At 40.2% G+C, this 15,893-nt stretch overlaps 1 protein-coding gene across 4 annotated transcripts in view; it reads right to left on the reverse strand.

Annotated features, from left to right (window-relative positions):
- The window catches only part of STK39 (serine/threonine kinase 39), a 282,358-nt gene that overhangs the window by 119,033 nt on the left and 147,432 nt on the right, over positions 1 to 15,893 (reverse strand). For 2 of the 4 annotated variants that reach the window (XM_019727361.3, XM_074337427.2), the window contains exons 11-12: positions 1,716 to 1,838; positions 1,564 to 1,593 (exon numbers count right to left, since the gene is read on the reverse strand). In XM_019727361.3, coding sequence (XP_019582920.3) covers positions 1,564 to 1,593; positions 1,716 to 1,838 — 153 coding nt within the window. The remainder of the gene's footprint in view (positions 1 to 1,563; positions 1,594 to 1,715; positions 1,839 to 15,893) is intronic. The other 2 variants (XM_074337430.2, XM_074337417.2) reach the window with 1 other exon arrangement.

A 15,893-nucleotide genomic window follows, 5' to 3' on the forward strand; every position in this document is an offset into this window, starting at 1 on the left:
AGCATGCTACGCATTACTCTCTTTCCTATCTAGGCAGAAAATATTCTTGCCTAAAAGATACTCCTATAACACATCAGAGCAATTTTGACAAGCACAGGGTGAGATATTGTCACAATAAACTTAAATCCTCATGAGGAAAGATCTACACCTGTCAGTCAGCACTGGTATGGAAGGATTCAGTGAATATTACCCATGGAAGATACTCTGTCGTGAGCCAATAATGAATCACTTCTGAGTCAATGATGCTACTTCAATCATAGTATTGAAGTATTTGCTCTATTTCTAAGCAGAATTGACAATTTTAGTTAGAAATACTCTTAGAAATAGATGAAAAACCTTGACTCTGTACTTCACTCTAGATAAAATAGGAAAGTGGGCAATAAGAGGGCAGAGTTCATGATACCTGGTTAAGATCATTCTAAACAAACAGCACGACATCTGTGTGGTCAATGTGTCCTACTGTGAAGTTCATCACCATCATTCCTAACACAGACAGATAACTTCCTTGACCAAAGTTCATATTTTATGTATGAAATGGAAAGATTAACTCATAAGATAAACATAAGAGGGCACAGGATCTGAGAGAGAGCTGTCTGTGGGAGGCAGACAGACTCAAAAATCCCTTGGAAAGGCCTATCAACATGGCGTGAAGGATGAAAAGAAAACAAGAGAGGGGGCAGTAATGGGAAGGAGTGGCTTGTAACTCTGATGCTATCTTTTTAGAAGGTCCAGCTGGCTAGTGCCACTAAAAGCAGACTGATAAGATTTACGCCATGTAATCAAAAGAAAATGTCTGCTAATTTATAAAAAGTTGGAATGGATATCATTTATAACCCAAAGTCTTCTGTTTCCTTAATGAGAACTTATCAAGGTATACATTAATTACTAGGTCTGTAAAATATTTGGAGCTATTTAAATATGCTCAAATTTCCTTTAGGAGAATTAGCAAGTCCTTTGAACTATAGTCATCATTAGTCATTCGGTATTAGGATAATGAACCAGATGGAAGAAGTAAAGTTAATCAAAAGATGACCAGCTCTCAAAGGGAAGCTGATAAAAGAGTGTTCCTTGCCTACTTAGTTACCCCAATTTAAAAATCAAGACCAACAGATTCAGCACAGATTTGCTAACCATTTAAATAACTTGCTTTATTGAAATCCATAAATCTAAAATGAATTTTTCTTATATGTCGACTATGTTTTCTAAATGACAGTATTATTAAGAGTTAAGACTAATTGTCTAACTAGTCTGTCCTAAGGCCCCCAAAGAGTGCTCCGTGTAGGCGATTTCATCAATCCTCAGGGCAACTTTACAAGCATTGTGACCACGCTCGTTTGACACAGGAGGAAACTGAGGCTCAGAGAGTAAGGCAACCTGCCCCAATTTATAAAGCTCAAAAGTAACTGAGACAGAATTGGGACCTGCAAAGTCTATGTCCATTTTTATTTTTCTACACATGAAGTCTCTACCCCAAATGAATCAGAGTCTGATACCTGGAGGGATGACAGGGGAGAAAATGAAGTGGCAAAAAATTGTAAAAATCAATAAATAACCACCACTCACCTCTGGGTTTTCTTCTTTTACTCTTCGTGACTGTAAAACAATTATGTATCCATTAATACACACACACCACACACACACACACACACACACACATAAAATACCACAAAAATAAAATTTACACAGGCTAGCTAATCATCATCAATGTCATTTACCTTTTCTTGAGAAAAGGCTGCTTTCCCTTCTTCACTCTTTTCATCCATCTCGTCGTCACTCCACTCCCAGTCACCGTCTTCGGTTTTATGAAGGTGACCGCTTGACCCAGGAACTCTTCTTACCTGGATCAAAACAAACCCAACCAATTCTTCACTAGTCGAATGTGAACAGTGCTCGCTGGTGCTGCTAATTGGGTTACACAGCACACACCTATACTGAAAATAACCTAAGTGGTTATGAACTCAGGGATAACTAGTAGTTAACACCAAAACACACTACAAAGCCTCCAGACTCCCACACTCATCCTCTTTCCAAAGACAGTGTGTTCTTGAAATGCATTACTACACATGTAGAACAAAATATTTTGGAAGAATATTACACGTATCAGCCATTAAGCTCGTCTTTCACTTTGCTTCAGTTAACTTTATTCATTACTATACATAAAGGGCCACATGGTAAGCTTCAACATTGCCTAAAGAAATGCATGCAAGCAACAGACGGCTGACTGTGAGAAGGCGGGAGAATCAGGCAGCCTAATGAAGCTTACAAGACTAGCGGTATCAGCGATCTAAAATCTAAATCAAAACAGCAAATACCCTTTTGTTGCCACCTTGCTCTTTTTCAGAACCTGACATCATGCTTGTTTTCCCAGGATTCTGCTCAATCTACTTGAGCAAAACAAAACAGTATCAGACTATTCTTAACAAACCTTGTAGCAGTTTGAGACGTGTGAGATTGCTAGGAATACAGCAAGATAATAAGCAGTCATGCCAGATAATCTAGAGATTATAATCAGTCTTCTGGAATTATTTCAATTTTTTTAAACTAGGGTAGAGATGCAATCCACGGGCATACTTTCCAAATGTCTTCGTGATTAACAAAGCAAAACTTTTTAAAAGATAGGATGATGGAGAGTGATGAGCTTCCAACCAAAGTAATTTGCCTTAAAAAAAAAAAATGGACTGAGACATAATTAAGCAAAGCAATGTACCGGATGACCATGATGTGAACGTAACAGCTAGTGATCTACTGATTCAGAGAAATATCAAATGGAAAGGGACCTTGGAGACTGTCTTGTTCAATCCCCTCATTTTACTGAAGAGACGAAGGCCCAGAAAGTGACCCAAGACCATGGCTATAAGGGTAAAATTAAGGCAAGAAAAAAACCCTTCAGACTCCCATTCAAATCTGAGAGTTTTCTTAATACCATTGAATAACTGTGAAAAAGAAGTTGTCCAAAGATGTCCTGTGAAGACTTTGAAAGACTATGATGTGAAGAAAGGTTATTTTCCGTAATAGAAACTACTTAGTTCTATCACAAATACTTCATTAATCCCAAGGGAAACACCACAGAACTTAATTGTTTAGAAAGTAAGCATTTACACATATCATTGTGAAGTCACAAACAATACAAGCTTAGATTGGGTTTGATTTGCAGGCATTACCATATAAAACCTGTAAACATAAGCCTGACCACTTGTCTAGAAGATCTGAGCTCCAACATGGAAAGTTAAAACGTAAAAAGTTCTTATTCATAATTGTAAACAGTTATGCTCAATTCAAAAAGGAAAAAAAAAAAGCTTTCTTTCCACTCCAAAAAAAATTTTTTTTAAACTAATTCTTCTTTGAAACACTTAGCATTTAGTAAAACCCCTTCTGTGCTTAGCGTAAGTTATTTTTTCCACTTGCATTTTGAGTCATTGGAAAGACCTATTCTAACAACATTGATTTTTAATGGTGCTTATAGATGCAGGCAAAGTACGGTAGAAAAAATGCTGAAATGCACTTCTGGATTTTCAGAACAGATTGCTCCTTTTAAAGCTACAAAGAAAGGGATAGGAGAATAGAAAAACTCTTTTCTCTTGATGTATGCAATAAAATTATTTTCTTAGCAACACTAATTATGATAGCAACATAGAGGAAAATCTGTTAATGACTACATTTAAAAGAAAGAATTTAAAGCCACATCTATCACAAAACATATTAACTAAGAACCGAGAAAACAAGAAACAAGTAAAATTGTGCATTAGAAACAGAACAAAACTACTTTTAATGAAATTATAAACCCAAGGATTGGTTGATGAATTAGTATTCTTTAAGCACTTATCCAAAAGATTATACGAAGGAACTGGCTCTTTCTGAAAACAGTCAGAGATAACGCAGCCTCACACCCTAACATTTAAGTTATGATCTTTTTCCTCTCATTCTCTGTTTACAAGATCTGTCAGTATCGTTTACAAAAGCAGGATCCAACTACGGACAATAAAACGGCGATTTTCTATTTCTATTTTAGAATGCTGGCTGTCTCCCTCTTGGTTTTATTTGCTGGAAGAGAGAAAGATAAAGCAAAATGTCTAGGATTTGTAAGCTTGGGCATTGAAAGAAATGGTGGGATGGACCTATAAGTAATAAATATCAGTTGAACAAATACATGTAGAAATTAAGACAAAGAACATTCAAAAACTTACATAGCATAAAATATTGGTATAAAAGTAGCAAGAACAAGAATACAAATTTGTTCATTAAGAATGTCCTCTCAGTTTACTGGAAGGGAAAAACCTTGCTGCATAATTTGAAACCCAGGTTTCATAGTGTATTTACATGACACTGACCTCTACTGAAGAGACCAGAAAGCAATTTACGGCTAACATCCTTGCAGGGAGTTTGTAGGGATGACAGAAAACTACTTCTACTTTTTAGAGCGGAGGCAACTAAGTTTCACATAGTTTAACAAATGGGGTTCTTATTTAGGAACTTCTATTTAGGAACACTATACCCGACAAAAACTTCAAAAAAAACCTGTGTGAAAGCTTCTATCGTCCCCCAACTCCTACAAGGACGAGAACGGAGGTTATTCACCCTCAAGACTCTGCATTACTGTTACATTACTCTTACTCTATTAAATAATAATTTAGTCACTTAGTAAAAGCCAAGAAAGAAGTGATAGAATGATTTTTTTTTCTCTACCATGGGTTTAAAAATATAATCCAATGATTCTTAGAGAAATTAGTTCAATTTAGAGATATTCATAAGCCCACAAACTCCTCAGGTCAGAGCTGGCAATAGGGAGGTTAAAACAGTTTTATGCGCAGTAACATTTATTCCTAAGACTGGGAATAAAATGCAATTGAGCAGTTCTATGCACACCATACCTCTGAAAAGGAAAGTAACATTTTCTTCTTTTTCTCAAAACAGCATCTTTATGAAAATCCACTGAAGAAATGAAGTCCTGCTTTCCACAAGAAAAGAAGTCAGGCTCAGCCAGACAGAGAGGAACGGAATGGTTCCTTGACTGGTTCTGGTGGCTGCAGGGTCAGATGTCAGAGGCAGCTAGGACGGAGCAGCCAGAAAGGGGGAATGACAGCAAGTAGGCAAAGTCACCGGAGCGGTCTGACTAGTCTTGCCCAGTGCTGGCCCTCTGAACAGGAGCTTTTTATAAATATCAGGACCCGGGGTCTCTGCACAACATCTCAGGCTGCCACCTGAGCCCTGACTCCAGAACAGGAAGAAGGGTATGAAGGAGAGTATAAGAGAGCCAATGGATGAACTATCTATGCAGGGTGTGAAATGTGTTAAAAATTGAAATGTGTTTCTCTAACACACTCTAAACAAGAGATAAATGTGATTTCTTTGTTGTTATTTGTGTAAAGATTTTAGTGCTTGCCCGGGCAGACAAAACAAACACTGACCAAAATTTAGTACCTTTTGTCCCATCATTCATGACCCCTCCTTCCAAGCACCTGCCAGCTGCTGCCATTGCCAGATTAAGTTCTCCCGGGACGGGACGGACGTGAGATTTCGGAATCTCCCTAGAAGGATTTTCCCCATCAGTGGGAATCCTGCACTCTACTTCTCCTCTGCTGGTTGAACACACTGCATGCCTGACTGCAGCCTGAGCCCCAGTAACCCGGGAGGCCCACCCACCTCACGTCTGCCCACTGAAGATGGAATGGACACGGCACAAAACGCACCCAGTAATTTTTCTCTTATCAGGCATTCTGCTGGCCAGAAGTATAAAAACATGTTTCCAATCAATTGTTGTTTATAATGTCCTTGAGACACCGCCAAACGAAAAGCCTTCTAAATCATCAAACATTTAAAAATAAAATTAGACTTGGTAAGGTTTCAGTAGTAAACATTTCACTGTGCCCAGATCTTACACTGTGACATTGCCACCGCGACCACACCTCTCTGACACCTCCGTCCCACTCCTCCTGCCTGGTCTCACTCTGCTCTGCGGATCTCGGTCCTCTCCTGCCTCTTCCATCAGCCCCTCCTGGTTTTAACCCTGTTATATAAGGCCTGGAGCCCACAGCTGACTCACTTGATGCTGCACTGATTAGTACCCCAAGCCCCTGAACGAATGGAGAACAGCCATGCTGCCTGGCGACGTTGCAGGTGACCACTAGCCACTCTTAGTCGGGGCATGAGCTCTGCTATACCCTGTTACTTAAAGTGTGCTCCCTGGACCAGCGGCAAGAGATCACCTGAGTGCTTGTTATGAATGCTAAATCTTGCCCCCAACTCCAGACCCACTAAATCTGAATCTGCCACTAAACCAGCTCCCCAGGTGACTCCTATTCTTATGCAGGTTTGCGAAGCACGGTGCTAGATAACACTTCTGCTCTGTGTTAGCCTATTTCCTCTCCTCAGGCCATACTGTGTTTCCCCGGAAATAAGACCTCACCGGAAAATCAGCCCCAGCATGATTTTTCAGGGTGACATCCCCTGAACATAAGCCCTAATGTGTCTTTTGGAGCAAAACTTAATATAAGACCCGGTCTTATTTTCGGAGAAACACGGTAATAGTACCAGGTGCTGCCTACATAACGCTAGTTCACATGCTCTGAGCTCTTGAAATGTATTATCTAATTTAATCTCCACAGTAGCCCTGTCAGCTGAGAATCATTTTATCCCCACACTGTTCAGAAGAAAAACTGAGGTGTAGCTCATACTGGCTCATGCTCACAGAGCTGGGAGAGACAGTGCTAGGATGTGTGCCCAGGAGTCTGGCCCCAAGTCTCCACTGCTGGCCTCTGCTCCTGCCACTCACAGGAGAGCCCCAGCTCACCCAGCCCCAATCACTTCAAATACGATAACATGCTACTCTGAGAGCACCAACTTATACCCAACCCTTCTATTCCTAATCGACTTCCTCATGCCGTCCTCGCTCTTAGCCTCTTTCCCTCCTTGTGTAAGGAAAATGGATTCCTTTTCCTTTCAAGACCAACATGGCTGTGCTCGTCGTTTATCTATTCTTTTATTTATTTCTTCAAAACAGTAACAGCCAGGCCCCGGCTTTCTACATCCATCATGAACATGTTTAATTCTCTCCTATACTGCTACTCACAAAACGGGGGTGGCGGTTGGATTCTGGTACTTCTTGAAGCAGTCACTCCATCACTCTCCCCTTTCCCTGTCAACATTTTTCTAAAGATCAGCTCTAATTGCTGCCCTCACTTCCTCCGCCCATCCTCACTCTCATACAAAATGTTATCTGTCCCCCATAAGTCACCAAAACTGTTCTCTCTCCCCAAGATTTAATGAATTCACAATTGTGTAGTTCAATGCTCCTGTTACCACAATGCTCTCTTGTAGACACAGCTGAATCCCCTTCGTTTACTTCACGCTCTCTCCAGACCTGTGCTCATAACGTTTCTCCTTCCACTTCACTCAACCTTCGCTAGCTCCTCCTGTTCTTTCTTCTCTGTCTTGACTATACACACGGCTGCTCTTAGGCTACTACATGCTTTTAGCTCACAAGGAATTATCTCCCCGAGTGAACACACATTCTCCATGGCCTCTCCTCTCTCATTTAAGCTGATGACCTTAGAAACTTCATCTCTTAGTCTCGTTTTCCAAATGCTTTGGGATATGAACATCTGATTAAATTCTAGTTTGCCATCTCCCACCCATTTGTTAAGGCGCGCCCCCCCCCACCCCAGCCTCATCCTGACACTTCTGTAGTGTTGTCCTGTCTTAGTGAACGCCTCCGTGCTGGAGTGAACTCACATTGGCTCGGGAGAGCTCATTGCTAAAATTTCAGGAAGTTTGCCAGACTTCACATTGGCCGCATAAAATTGGCCAGAGTAGGGGTATTGACACAATGGAAATTAGAAAATGCTGTAGTACAAATTAGGATTTGTTTCACCCTCACTGCCAGAGCGCCAGTTTTCAATGTTTACCAGTACAACGCTGATGATAAGACTCGGCTCATGGAAACATTGTAAAATTTGATAAACACATTGAACGTGAATTCAGTAGTTATTCAGGGAATAAGTACTTTACTTTACAGTGGGAAATATCTCAATTTTATTGTACAAGCTTCTCAAATTTTGCCTTTAAAAGCAAAACACTAATTGATTTTTACGCATATGTACCAAACATATACCAATATAAATACTGGAGGGAACTATATTAATATTACTCAAATTGATACATACAGCTTGGGACAATGTTTCTTACAAAAGCATCATGAGAAAACAGTGCTATATCTATACATATACTCAATGCAGATGAAAGTGAAAAGGGTATCCTCTGAAAAACTGCATTAGATGATGCAAAAATTGGCTCTATGATGACTGATGCCAATATTGCAAGTCAAGAGCCTAAATAATACTGCTTAATATAAAGTAAGAAAGAAAAACCAATGATGTATTTCTAAATAAAAATGTTTTGAGATGTTATTTAACATAGTTACACATAATTATACTAATAAATTATAATCAGTAAATATTTTATCAATATCCCTAAATGTTCATAATGTTCAAAATGACCAGAAAACTTTTTTTTGTAATCTGTAGATTTAGAAAACAAAATATCACATTATTTTTAAGTTTCTTTTATATATATATGGGAAAACAATATACGCTCTGCAAATTGGAGCAAGAGTTTTACACCTAATAATTTTTCTGTACAATGGCAATATAGATCCTTGCCAGTTACAACATGAAATTAGGTTCTCAAATTTCCTGTAAATATTAATATGACCATATATTGATGATAAACATAAATGTCACTGAAAATTATTCATTTTGTTTATAATAATTTGGAACATTGATTATTTGATCAAATATTTAGGAAAAGTGAAATGTAAAAGATGGAGAACTACTGGCCTAGCTGACATTGCTGTTTGTTCTTTCTAATCCCAGAAAAACAGAAGCACATAAATGTATTATTCCTGCTAAGCATGTCACTATATATACATACCAGGTTGTAGAAATTGTCTAAATGTAGCAGTCACTGAGTATTGGCTTAACAAGGCACATATTTCCTATAAATTGTTTTAATTACAAAGCATTTAAAACAAAATTCCATTTTGGGTTAAAAAAAACGCCTCTGAACTCCCGCCCCCCCTACACACCTGTCATCTTGGCAAAGGGCACAGTCATATAAAGTCCTTAACATGGCACCTGGCACATAATACACACTCGAGGCATGACAGGTGCTATTATAACACATTTCATCTTTCTCACAACCCAAAATCTATCAAATGTTATATTCTGCAAATTTTTCCTCCTCAGCTGCCACTGTGCTAAGTCACATCCCCTCCAATGTTGACCTCTTGTCTCTCCTATTAAAATAAACTTCTAATCAATCTTTTGGCTTCTAATCTCTTTCCTAGTTTATCCTTCCAACTGCCACTGGTCACACATTAGCACTTTCTCTAAAACAACCAACAAAAGTCTCTACCACCTACCGAAACAGTCCGGCTTCCTTAATGCCCAAGTCTTTCCACACCCGGCTCGTCCTTTTGTGCCCAGCACCTGGCACGGAGCTACAGTGGACACTCGTCATTGCGGATGAAGGAGTGAAGGCGTGAATGAACCAGGGAATGAACAAACTCCATAGGAGGCGCCCAGGAAGGCACGATCCAGTTGTGTGCATTACAAATATACCTCGGCCTGATCTGCCCTTCCTCATTCTCTACTTTTCTAATCATAGAGGCTTTTTTTGCCTGCAGCTTTATATCATCCTACTCTGTGTTAGTTACCGAATGACACACAAGACTGTATATACCTTCAGGGCAGAGAGCTAGCTTTGCCTTTTTTAAGAATCAATCACCTGTTTATTCTTTCAGTCAACAAAGTTATATTTAATGCCTACCTTGGTGACATGTTCTAGACAAAAGACTAATAAAATAAAAGCCTATACCTTGGAGCAGTTCACAATCCAGGAAGGTGGACAGACATTTAAGCTAATAATTTCAATAAAATGTGAATGCAGCATTAGAAGAAAGATACAAACACTGTGAGATCGCAGGACAGAGGATGACCATCTGTCAAGGACAGCATGGAGGGCTGGATGTTGAGGGATAGCAAGCGCTCACCAGGCAGAGAAAGCGGAGAGGGTTTCCCACCCAGACAGAAGCTAAGAACTTACGGGGATCTGCGGACCCATGGAACATGGCTGGGTCACAAGGTACTAAGGTCTAGGGGTTGGGTTTAAGGAAATGGCTGAAAATAAGGCTGGAAAAGCTGTGTGAAAAGCCTGCACAGTAAGAATGGCAAATTCCAAGGCCTACAGAAGCCCGATGGAAAAAGGAGAGCGGATCAGTGAGGACCTGGGCGGCCTAGAGAGGAGGGTCCCACCTACAAGGAGTGCCCAGCATTAGCTCACTGCGGCCACAGAAAGGCAACCCCAGTGCTGCCGGTCCTGCTTCTTCCCAAGAGGTGGATAATTTGGATTATTTATGGGAATGCTCTTGATTTTTGTTGTTGTTGTTGTTCTTGTTAACAAATATGGCAAGGTAAAAAGAATTTGTCTGCACAGCCGAGAAAACGATGTGTCTGTGGGGCAAACTTGGCCTGTCAGTTTGCACCCTCAGCTGTACACCAAGTCAGAGGGCTTAGAATTCAGAAAACACAAAAAGACACAGAAAGGGAATGATTATATTTGGATTCCTGCAAGCAGAACTGAGCATGTACTAGGGCTTGAGGGCGACAAAGGCCAGAACGGAAACAGTATTATTCATTGTCCCGGTTCCTACTGACATATAACTAATCACCCCCAAACGCAGTCACTGAAAGCAGTAACAATCCAGAAGCCCCGTGGCAGTCAGACTTGCTTCTTCAGTGGCTCAGGGCCCCAGCACAGCGAATGCAAGAGGACCCCGAGTCAGGACAAGCCCTTCCCAAATTCCTGACACACAGAAACCATGCAAGATAATTAAAAGGACTGTTGTTTTGAGAAGGTTGTCAGTGAGGGCTCAAGTGAAAGTGAGGAGAATGTTACTGGAAGCTAGAGGACAAGAGGAGCCCGCTTTGCAGCGGCAGTTTGGCAACACTGATATCTACGGTAAAGTGGGAAATAGAAATGTACACGATGAACTCAATGATCTAGCTCAAGAGATTTCCAGGCAGAATACTTAAAGTGACACCTGGTTTCTGCTTGCTGCCTATGATAAAATGTGAGCAGAGAGAGAAAAGCTAAAGAGCCCACTGTTACCTATAAAACTGTTTCTCATTTCCAGCCTCGCCAGATTATCAAGCAATTCTCAAATGAAGAAATGACTTCAGAGCAAAGACCAGATCCTGGGCGTGAGGGTGTGACACTGTTAAGACTTCAGAACGATTTAAGGCAGTGCCTCCTAGACACTTTCACACTGACCGAAGGCCTCCTAACAAGCTTAAGAGCAAACCTTACAGAAACTTTACATTAAATAATAAAGCGTTTAAGGATCCTAAGGGTGCTGTCCCTCAGTAGTTTCACAAGAAGCCCACGGTAGACAAAGCATCGCGGGGTCATGGCTCTTGTCTAATGGCATGAGCCCATCAAGATTCACAGAAAACCCACAAGTTTCTTGGATATCTGTATTGTGAAATTATTACCGGGCTAGAATAAAAGAAACAGAGATAATACAAAATGAAAAGGGTCTTCGGATCCCCAAACTTTCATAGGCAGGAAGGTGTGTGAAAAAGCTACCCAACTGCAAATGCTGGCTCTTTGTTATGGGAAAATGACTAAAAGAGCAGAACCAAGAGTCCAGAGAGTAGAAGCAAGAGCCACAGAGAAAGGCGGAACAGGACCTGGCAGTGCGGACCTGGCTGGAATCCAGAACTGCCATGTATCTGTGTGCCTCCCCTTCTCCCACGCTGGGAAAGGCGTTTAAAGGGCCTGTCCTCCTGTGGTGTCGTGGGTGTGCATCGGGCAGATCACTGAGAATAACACTCAAGGAGCTACACTCAAGGAACTGATTCCGAGGAACCTCCTTTGTGCCCAGACCTGATTTAGATGACAGGTCCTTTACTTTGAGCCTGAGCCTGGAGCCACAATGGGATGAGACTTCTGGAGGGTCTTGGAAGTGCAAAAATATGTTTTGCACATGGGAGAGATGTGAATGAATTATTGAGGCCAAACGGTAGACCATGGCAGACTGTTTCTTCCAAAGTTGACCGTATCTCCTTTCCCATGTGTTCTTTCAGAATCTTGCCACTCCACTATCAAAAGATGGGAGTCCAGTGCCCTCTCCAGAAATCTGGGTGGGTTTGTGACTCGCCTCTAACCAATAAAACTAAGTAAGCAATGTGGCTTCCGGGGCCAGGCCAGGAAAGGTGGTGCAACTTCCACCTTGCTCATTGGAATACTGGCAATTGATGCCTTCAGCCATCACAGAAGCAGTCTGACTGCCCCGAGGCTCCCTGCTGTCAAGCAGCCCAGACTGGACCCCATGAAGACAAGGCCTGACCATCTGATTGCAGCTACATGAAACTAAAAAGCGGCCTTCCAAAGTTCTTCTGAAACCCTGACCCACAGAAACTTAATAAAATGACTGTTGTTTTAAGCTGCTTAATTTACGGTGATTTGTCACACAGCAATAGATTATCAAAATAAAGATGGTGATAAGGTAATTTATTGAATTTCATTTTTATTTTTGTATAGTTAGTAATTCTTTGAAAATGAGCAGGTCATATTTGATTCCCCTTATCATGAAACATAACAGATTCTACCACACTTTGCTTCTTGGTCAGTGTTTTCTGACTATGGACCTTCTGGGCCTCTGAACAATTTATACTTAAAATTTTTCCATCTGTCCATGTTATTACTCATTAAAATACCAAGAAGTAAAAAGTCCATTTCTATTAATCATAGATAAGTGGCTACAACTAAATCTTAGACCTTTTTTTGCTCGTGATTCAAATTAATACTTTTTGACCTCTTGGAATTCAATGCTTATCTAGTCCTGCTAAAAGCTGACATTTCCTTTTTCTAGAATGTAAAAGGGCAGAATAAAAGAATGAAGATATTAAAATGTTCTGTAGGCAATTAGAAAAAAGTCTAGAGAAACAAAGACTTTTATAATAATAACAACTCAAAATACTGGGCTAAATTTAGTGAAGGGCACACTTATAGCAACTTCCTCATAATACTTTAACATTTTATACTGTGAAAAGAATCAAATTTTGATAAATGTTGCTCTTCAGATAATGATAATGGAATTTTGTAACTCTGAAAATCCAACACGAAAGGGCAATGTCTTGAAAGAAAATGTGCTGGAAGCTAGAAGGGAGTTAGTTATTCTGAAGAAGCAGCATAAAACACAGAGAAGCAATTAGATTCCTCATTCTGTTTTAGTCCTATCAAACCTCCAGTATGGAATTTCCCCAAGTTAGGGTGACAAAGAACAATGACAACAACTAGGAGCCAAGAAAGCAGCATCCAATTTTGCAACCATTGTCTCTGAGAGCTGAAACTCCTGCTGGAATGGGTGCCAAGCTGATCTGTAACTTTAGCTAATAAAGAAAACAATGGGAACGTTCAGTCCTGCTTAGACAAATAACACAAATGAGAAAACACACTTCATGTAAAACCAAAGGAAAAAAAGAGAAAATAAATGTTTGGCACTGGAGCAGAGTGGAAGCTGCTCTGGATACAGCAATAAATTACAAAGTTAACTTAATTGCAGAAAAAGGGGGGGGGGTGGAATGAGAAAGAAAAGCATACAGCCAACTGAATGCAACTCTAGGCAGGCCACAGAAATCAGTACTAGAACCAGAATAATTCTAACAAGCAACAGAGAAACACATTGTGCTGGTCAGTGTTAGGTATCAACTTGGCTACGCTACAGTCCAAATTATTCCACCAAACACTAATCTCAACATTGCTGAGAAGGCACTTAGAAGAAATGATTGAAGCCATAATTGACTTTAAACACAGAAATTATCCTTGATAATCTGGGTGGGCCTGATTAAATCACTTGAAATGATTTAAGGCTTCTCTGGAGAAGAAGAAATTCCATGTGTGGACAAGAGCTTCAGCCATGCCCTAGACTTCCTGACCGCCTGCCCTGTGGATTTCAGACATGCCTAGCCTGCCTCCCAAATCATCTAAACCAATTCCTTGTAATAAATCTTTTTGTATATCTCCCACTGATTCAGTTTCTCTGGTTGAAGCCTGACTGACACACTAAATCCAGCTGCCTCACTGTTGGTATTGGAAAACAAAAGGCAAACTAACTAGCAGAAGAGCAATACCAGTAACAGCACGCACTGATGTTTGGTAATGGAACATATTAATGTCCCCAAATGAAATATAACGAGAGTTGAACAGAAAGGACAACAAAGTAAAACAAAAAAATAACTAAGAGAATATGAACTACCATAACTTAATACAAACTCAATTCTTACGGTGCAGAAACACCCAACATAAAGACTAGGGGTTACTGGTTAAACATCATTCATGTTAACTCTGAGTAATTCAATCAACACCACCACCTTGGAAAACATTCTGGCAAGAACTAAATCTGCTTAGGGAATAATGACCCATGAAAGGTATTTAAATGCATTGAGTTTTGTAGAATGAAAACTGCATTTAGATTCTGCAATTCTTACATAGACTGGAATAACAGAAAATACCTACAAGTATTATAATTTCACTAAGCTATCTGATTTTTAAAATACACACATTTATATAAACATTTTATTGTTTAAAACATTTTAGAATAATTTTTACCATGTTTCCCCCAAAATAATACCAGGTCTTATATTAAGGTTTGCTCCAAAATATGCATTAGGGCTTATGTTCAGGGGATGTCATCCTGAAAAGTCATGCTAGAGCTTATTTTCCGGTTAGGTCTTACTTTCCGGGAAACACGGTAGATGTCAGTACCAAGGAGTTACTTCACAAAAAAATTACTTCTAACTGCCCTAAAGATACATTTTAACTATTACTCAGCTTATAGTTCCCAGGTAAATGTCTGCCATAGTTTCTCTGAAAATGTAGGTCCCTCCATAAAAGATTTTCTGCATGCTCTCCATTACCAAGGACCAAGTTTTTCCACCTTGAGATACATAGTATGCCTCTACCGTGTGAAAAATAAACCATAGAAAGCAGTTGCTATCCCTGTTGGCCAGCAGCGGAGCGTTACAGTTTCTCACTATTCATCACGATTTGGGGCTCAAACAGAGGCACGTTTATTCTTTCTGGTTGTAAAATGAATACAACATCGACATTACGGAATAGTATGCAGCCAACAACAACTATCAAATCATCAAAATACAGGATGTGGATAAAGCTGGTAGAGAACAGAACATTCAGCATTCTTGAACATGAAAAAAAGGGAGGTACACATACATATTTCTAGATACATTTGTATATGCACAAAGCATTTCTGGAAGGATTTACAGGACTTGGTAATGGGTCCTGGGTTGAGGGGGGATTTCTTTCTCACTATGTTGTGCACTTTAAGAAACCCCAATAAATAACACCCATTTTCCCCTTTCTAGTTCTGACCTAATTTAGAAATAAGACCGATTAGCATAGAGGGGTCCAAACATCACCCTTATTCCTTATAAAGGTGATATTTGAGAACGGAGCTTAAACGCTGAGCCAGCAGCCTTCCTTGGTGGACTGATCCCTGGATTAAGACAAGACTTACCTACCCAGTCCTCGGCAAGGATGACCAGCACATTCCTCCCTCATACATGCACAGCCACAGTGACCAAGAGCACCTCCCTCTACGAGTAGGCTGGCTCCAGGAGGAGGGGAGAGGAAGGGGCTGGACTGCACGAACCCTATTTCTCCCTCCAAAGTCACCAATCAGATAAATCACTGGGCAGAGCGAGGCCAAGAATGTTTCACTAAAGAAACATCAGCTGCGGAGAAGAAACATTCCCTCTGCCTTTTCACCCAGTATGTTCTTTTGCATCATTTGAGCTTTTATTATTATATATAATGCT

The sequence above is a fragment of the Rhinolophus sinicus genome, chromosome 17 (genome assembly GCF_057876585.1).
Source record: "Rhinolophus sinicus isolate RSI-liver-muscle chromosome 17, RSI-T2T, whole genome shotgun sequence".
NCBI lineage: Eukaryota > Metazoa > Chordata > Mammalia > Chiroptera > Rhinolophidae > Rhinolophus > Rhinolophus sinicus.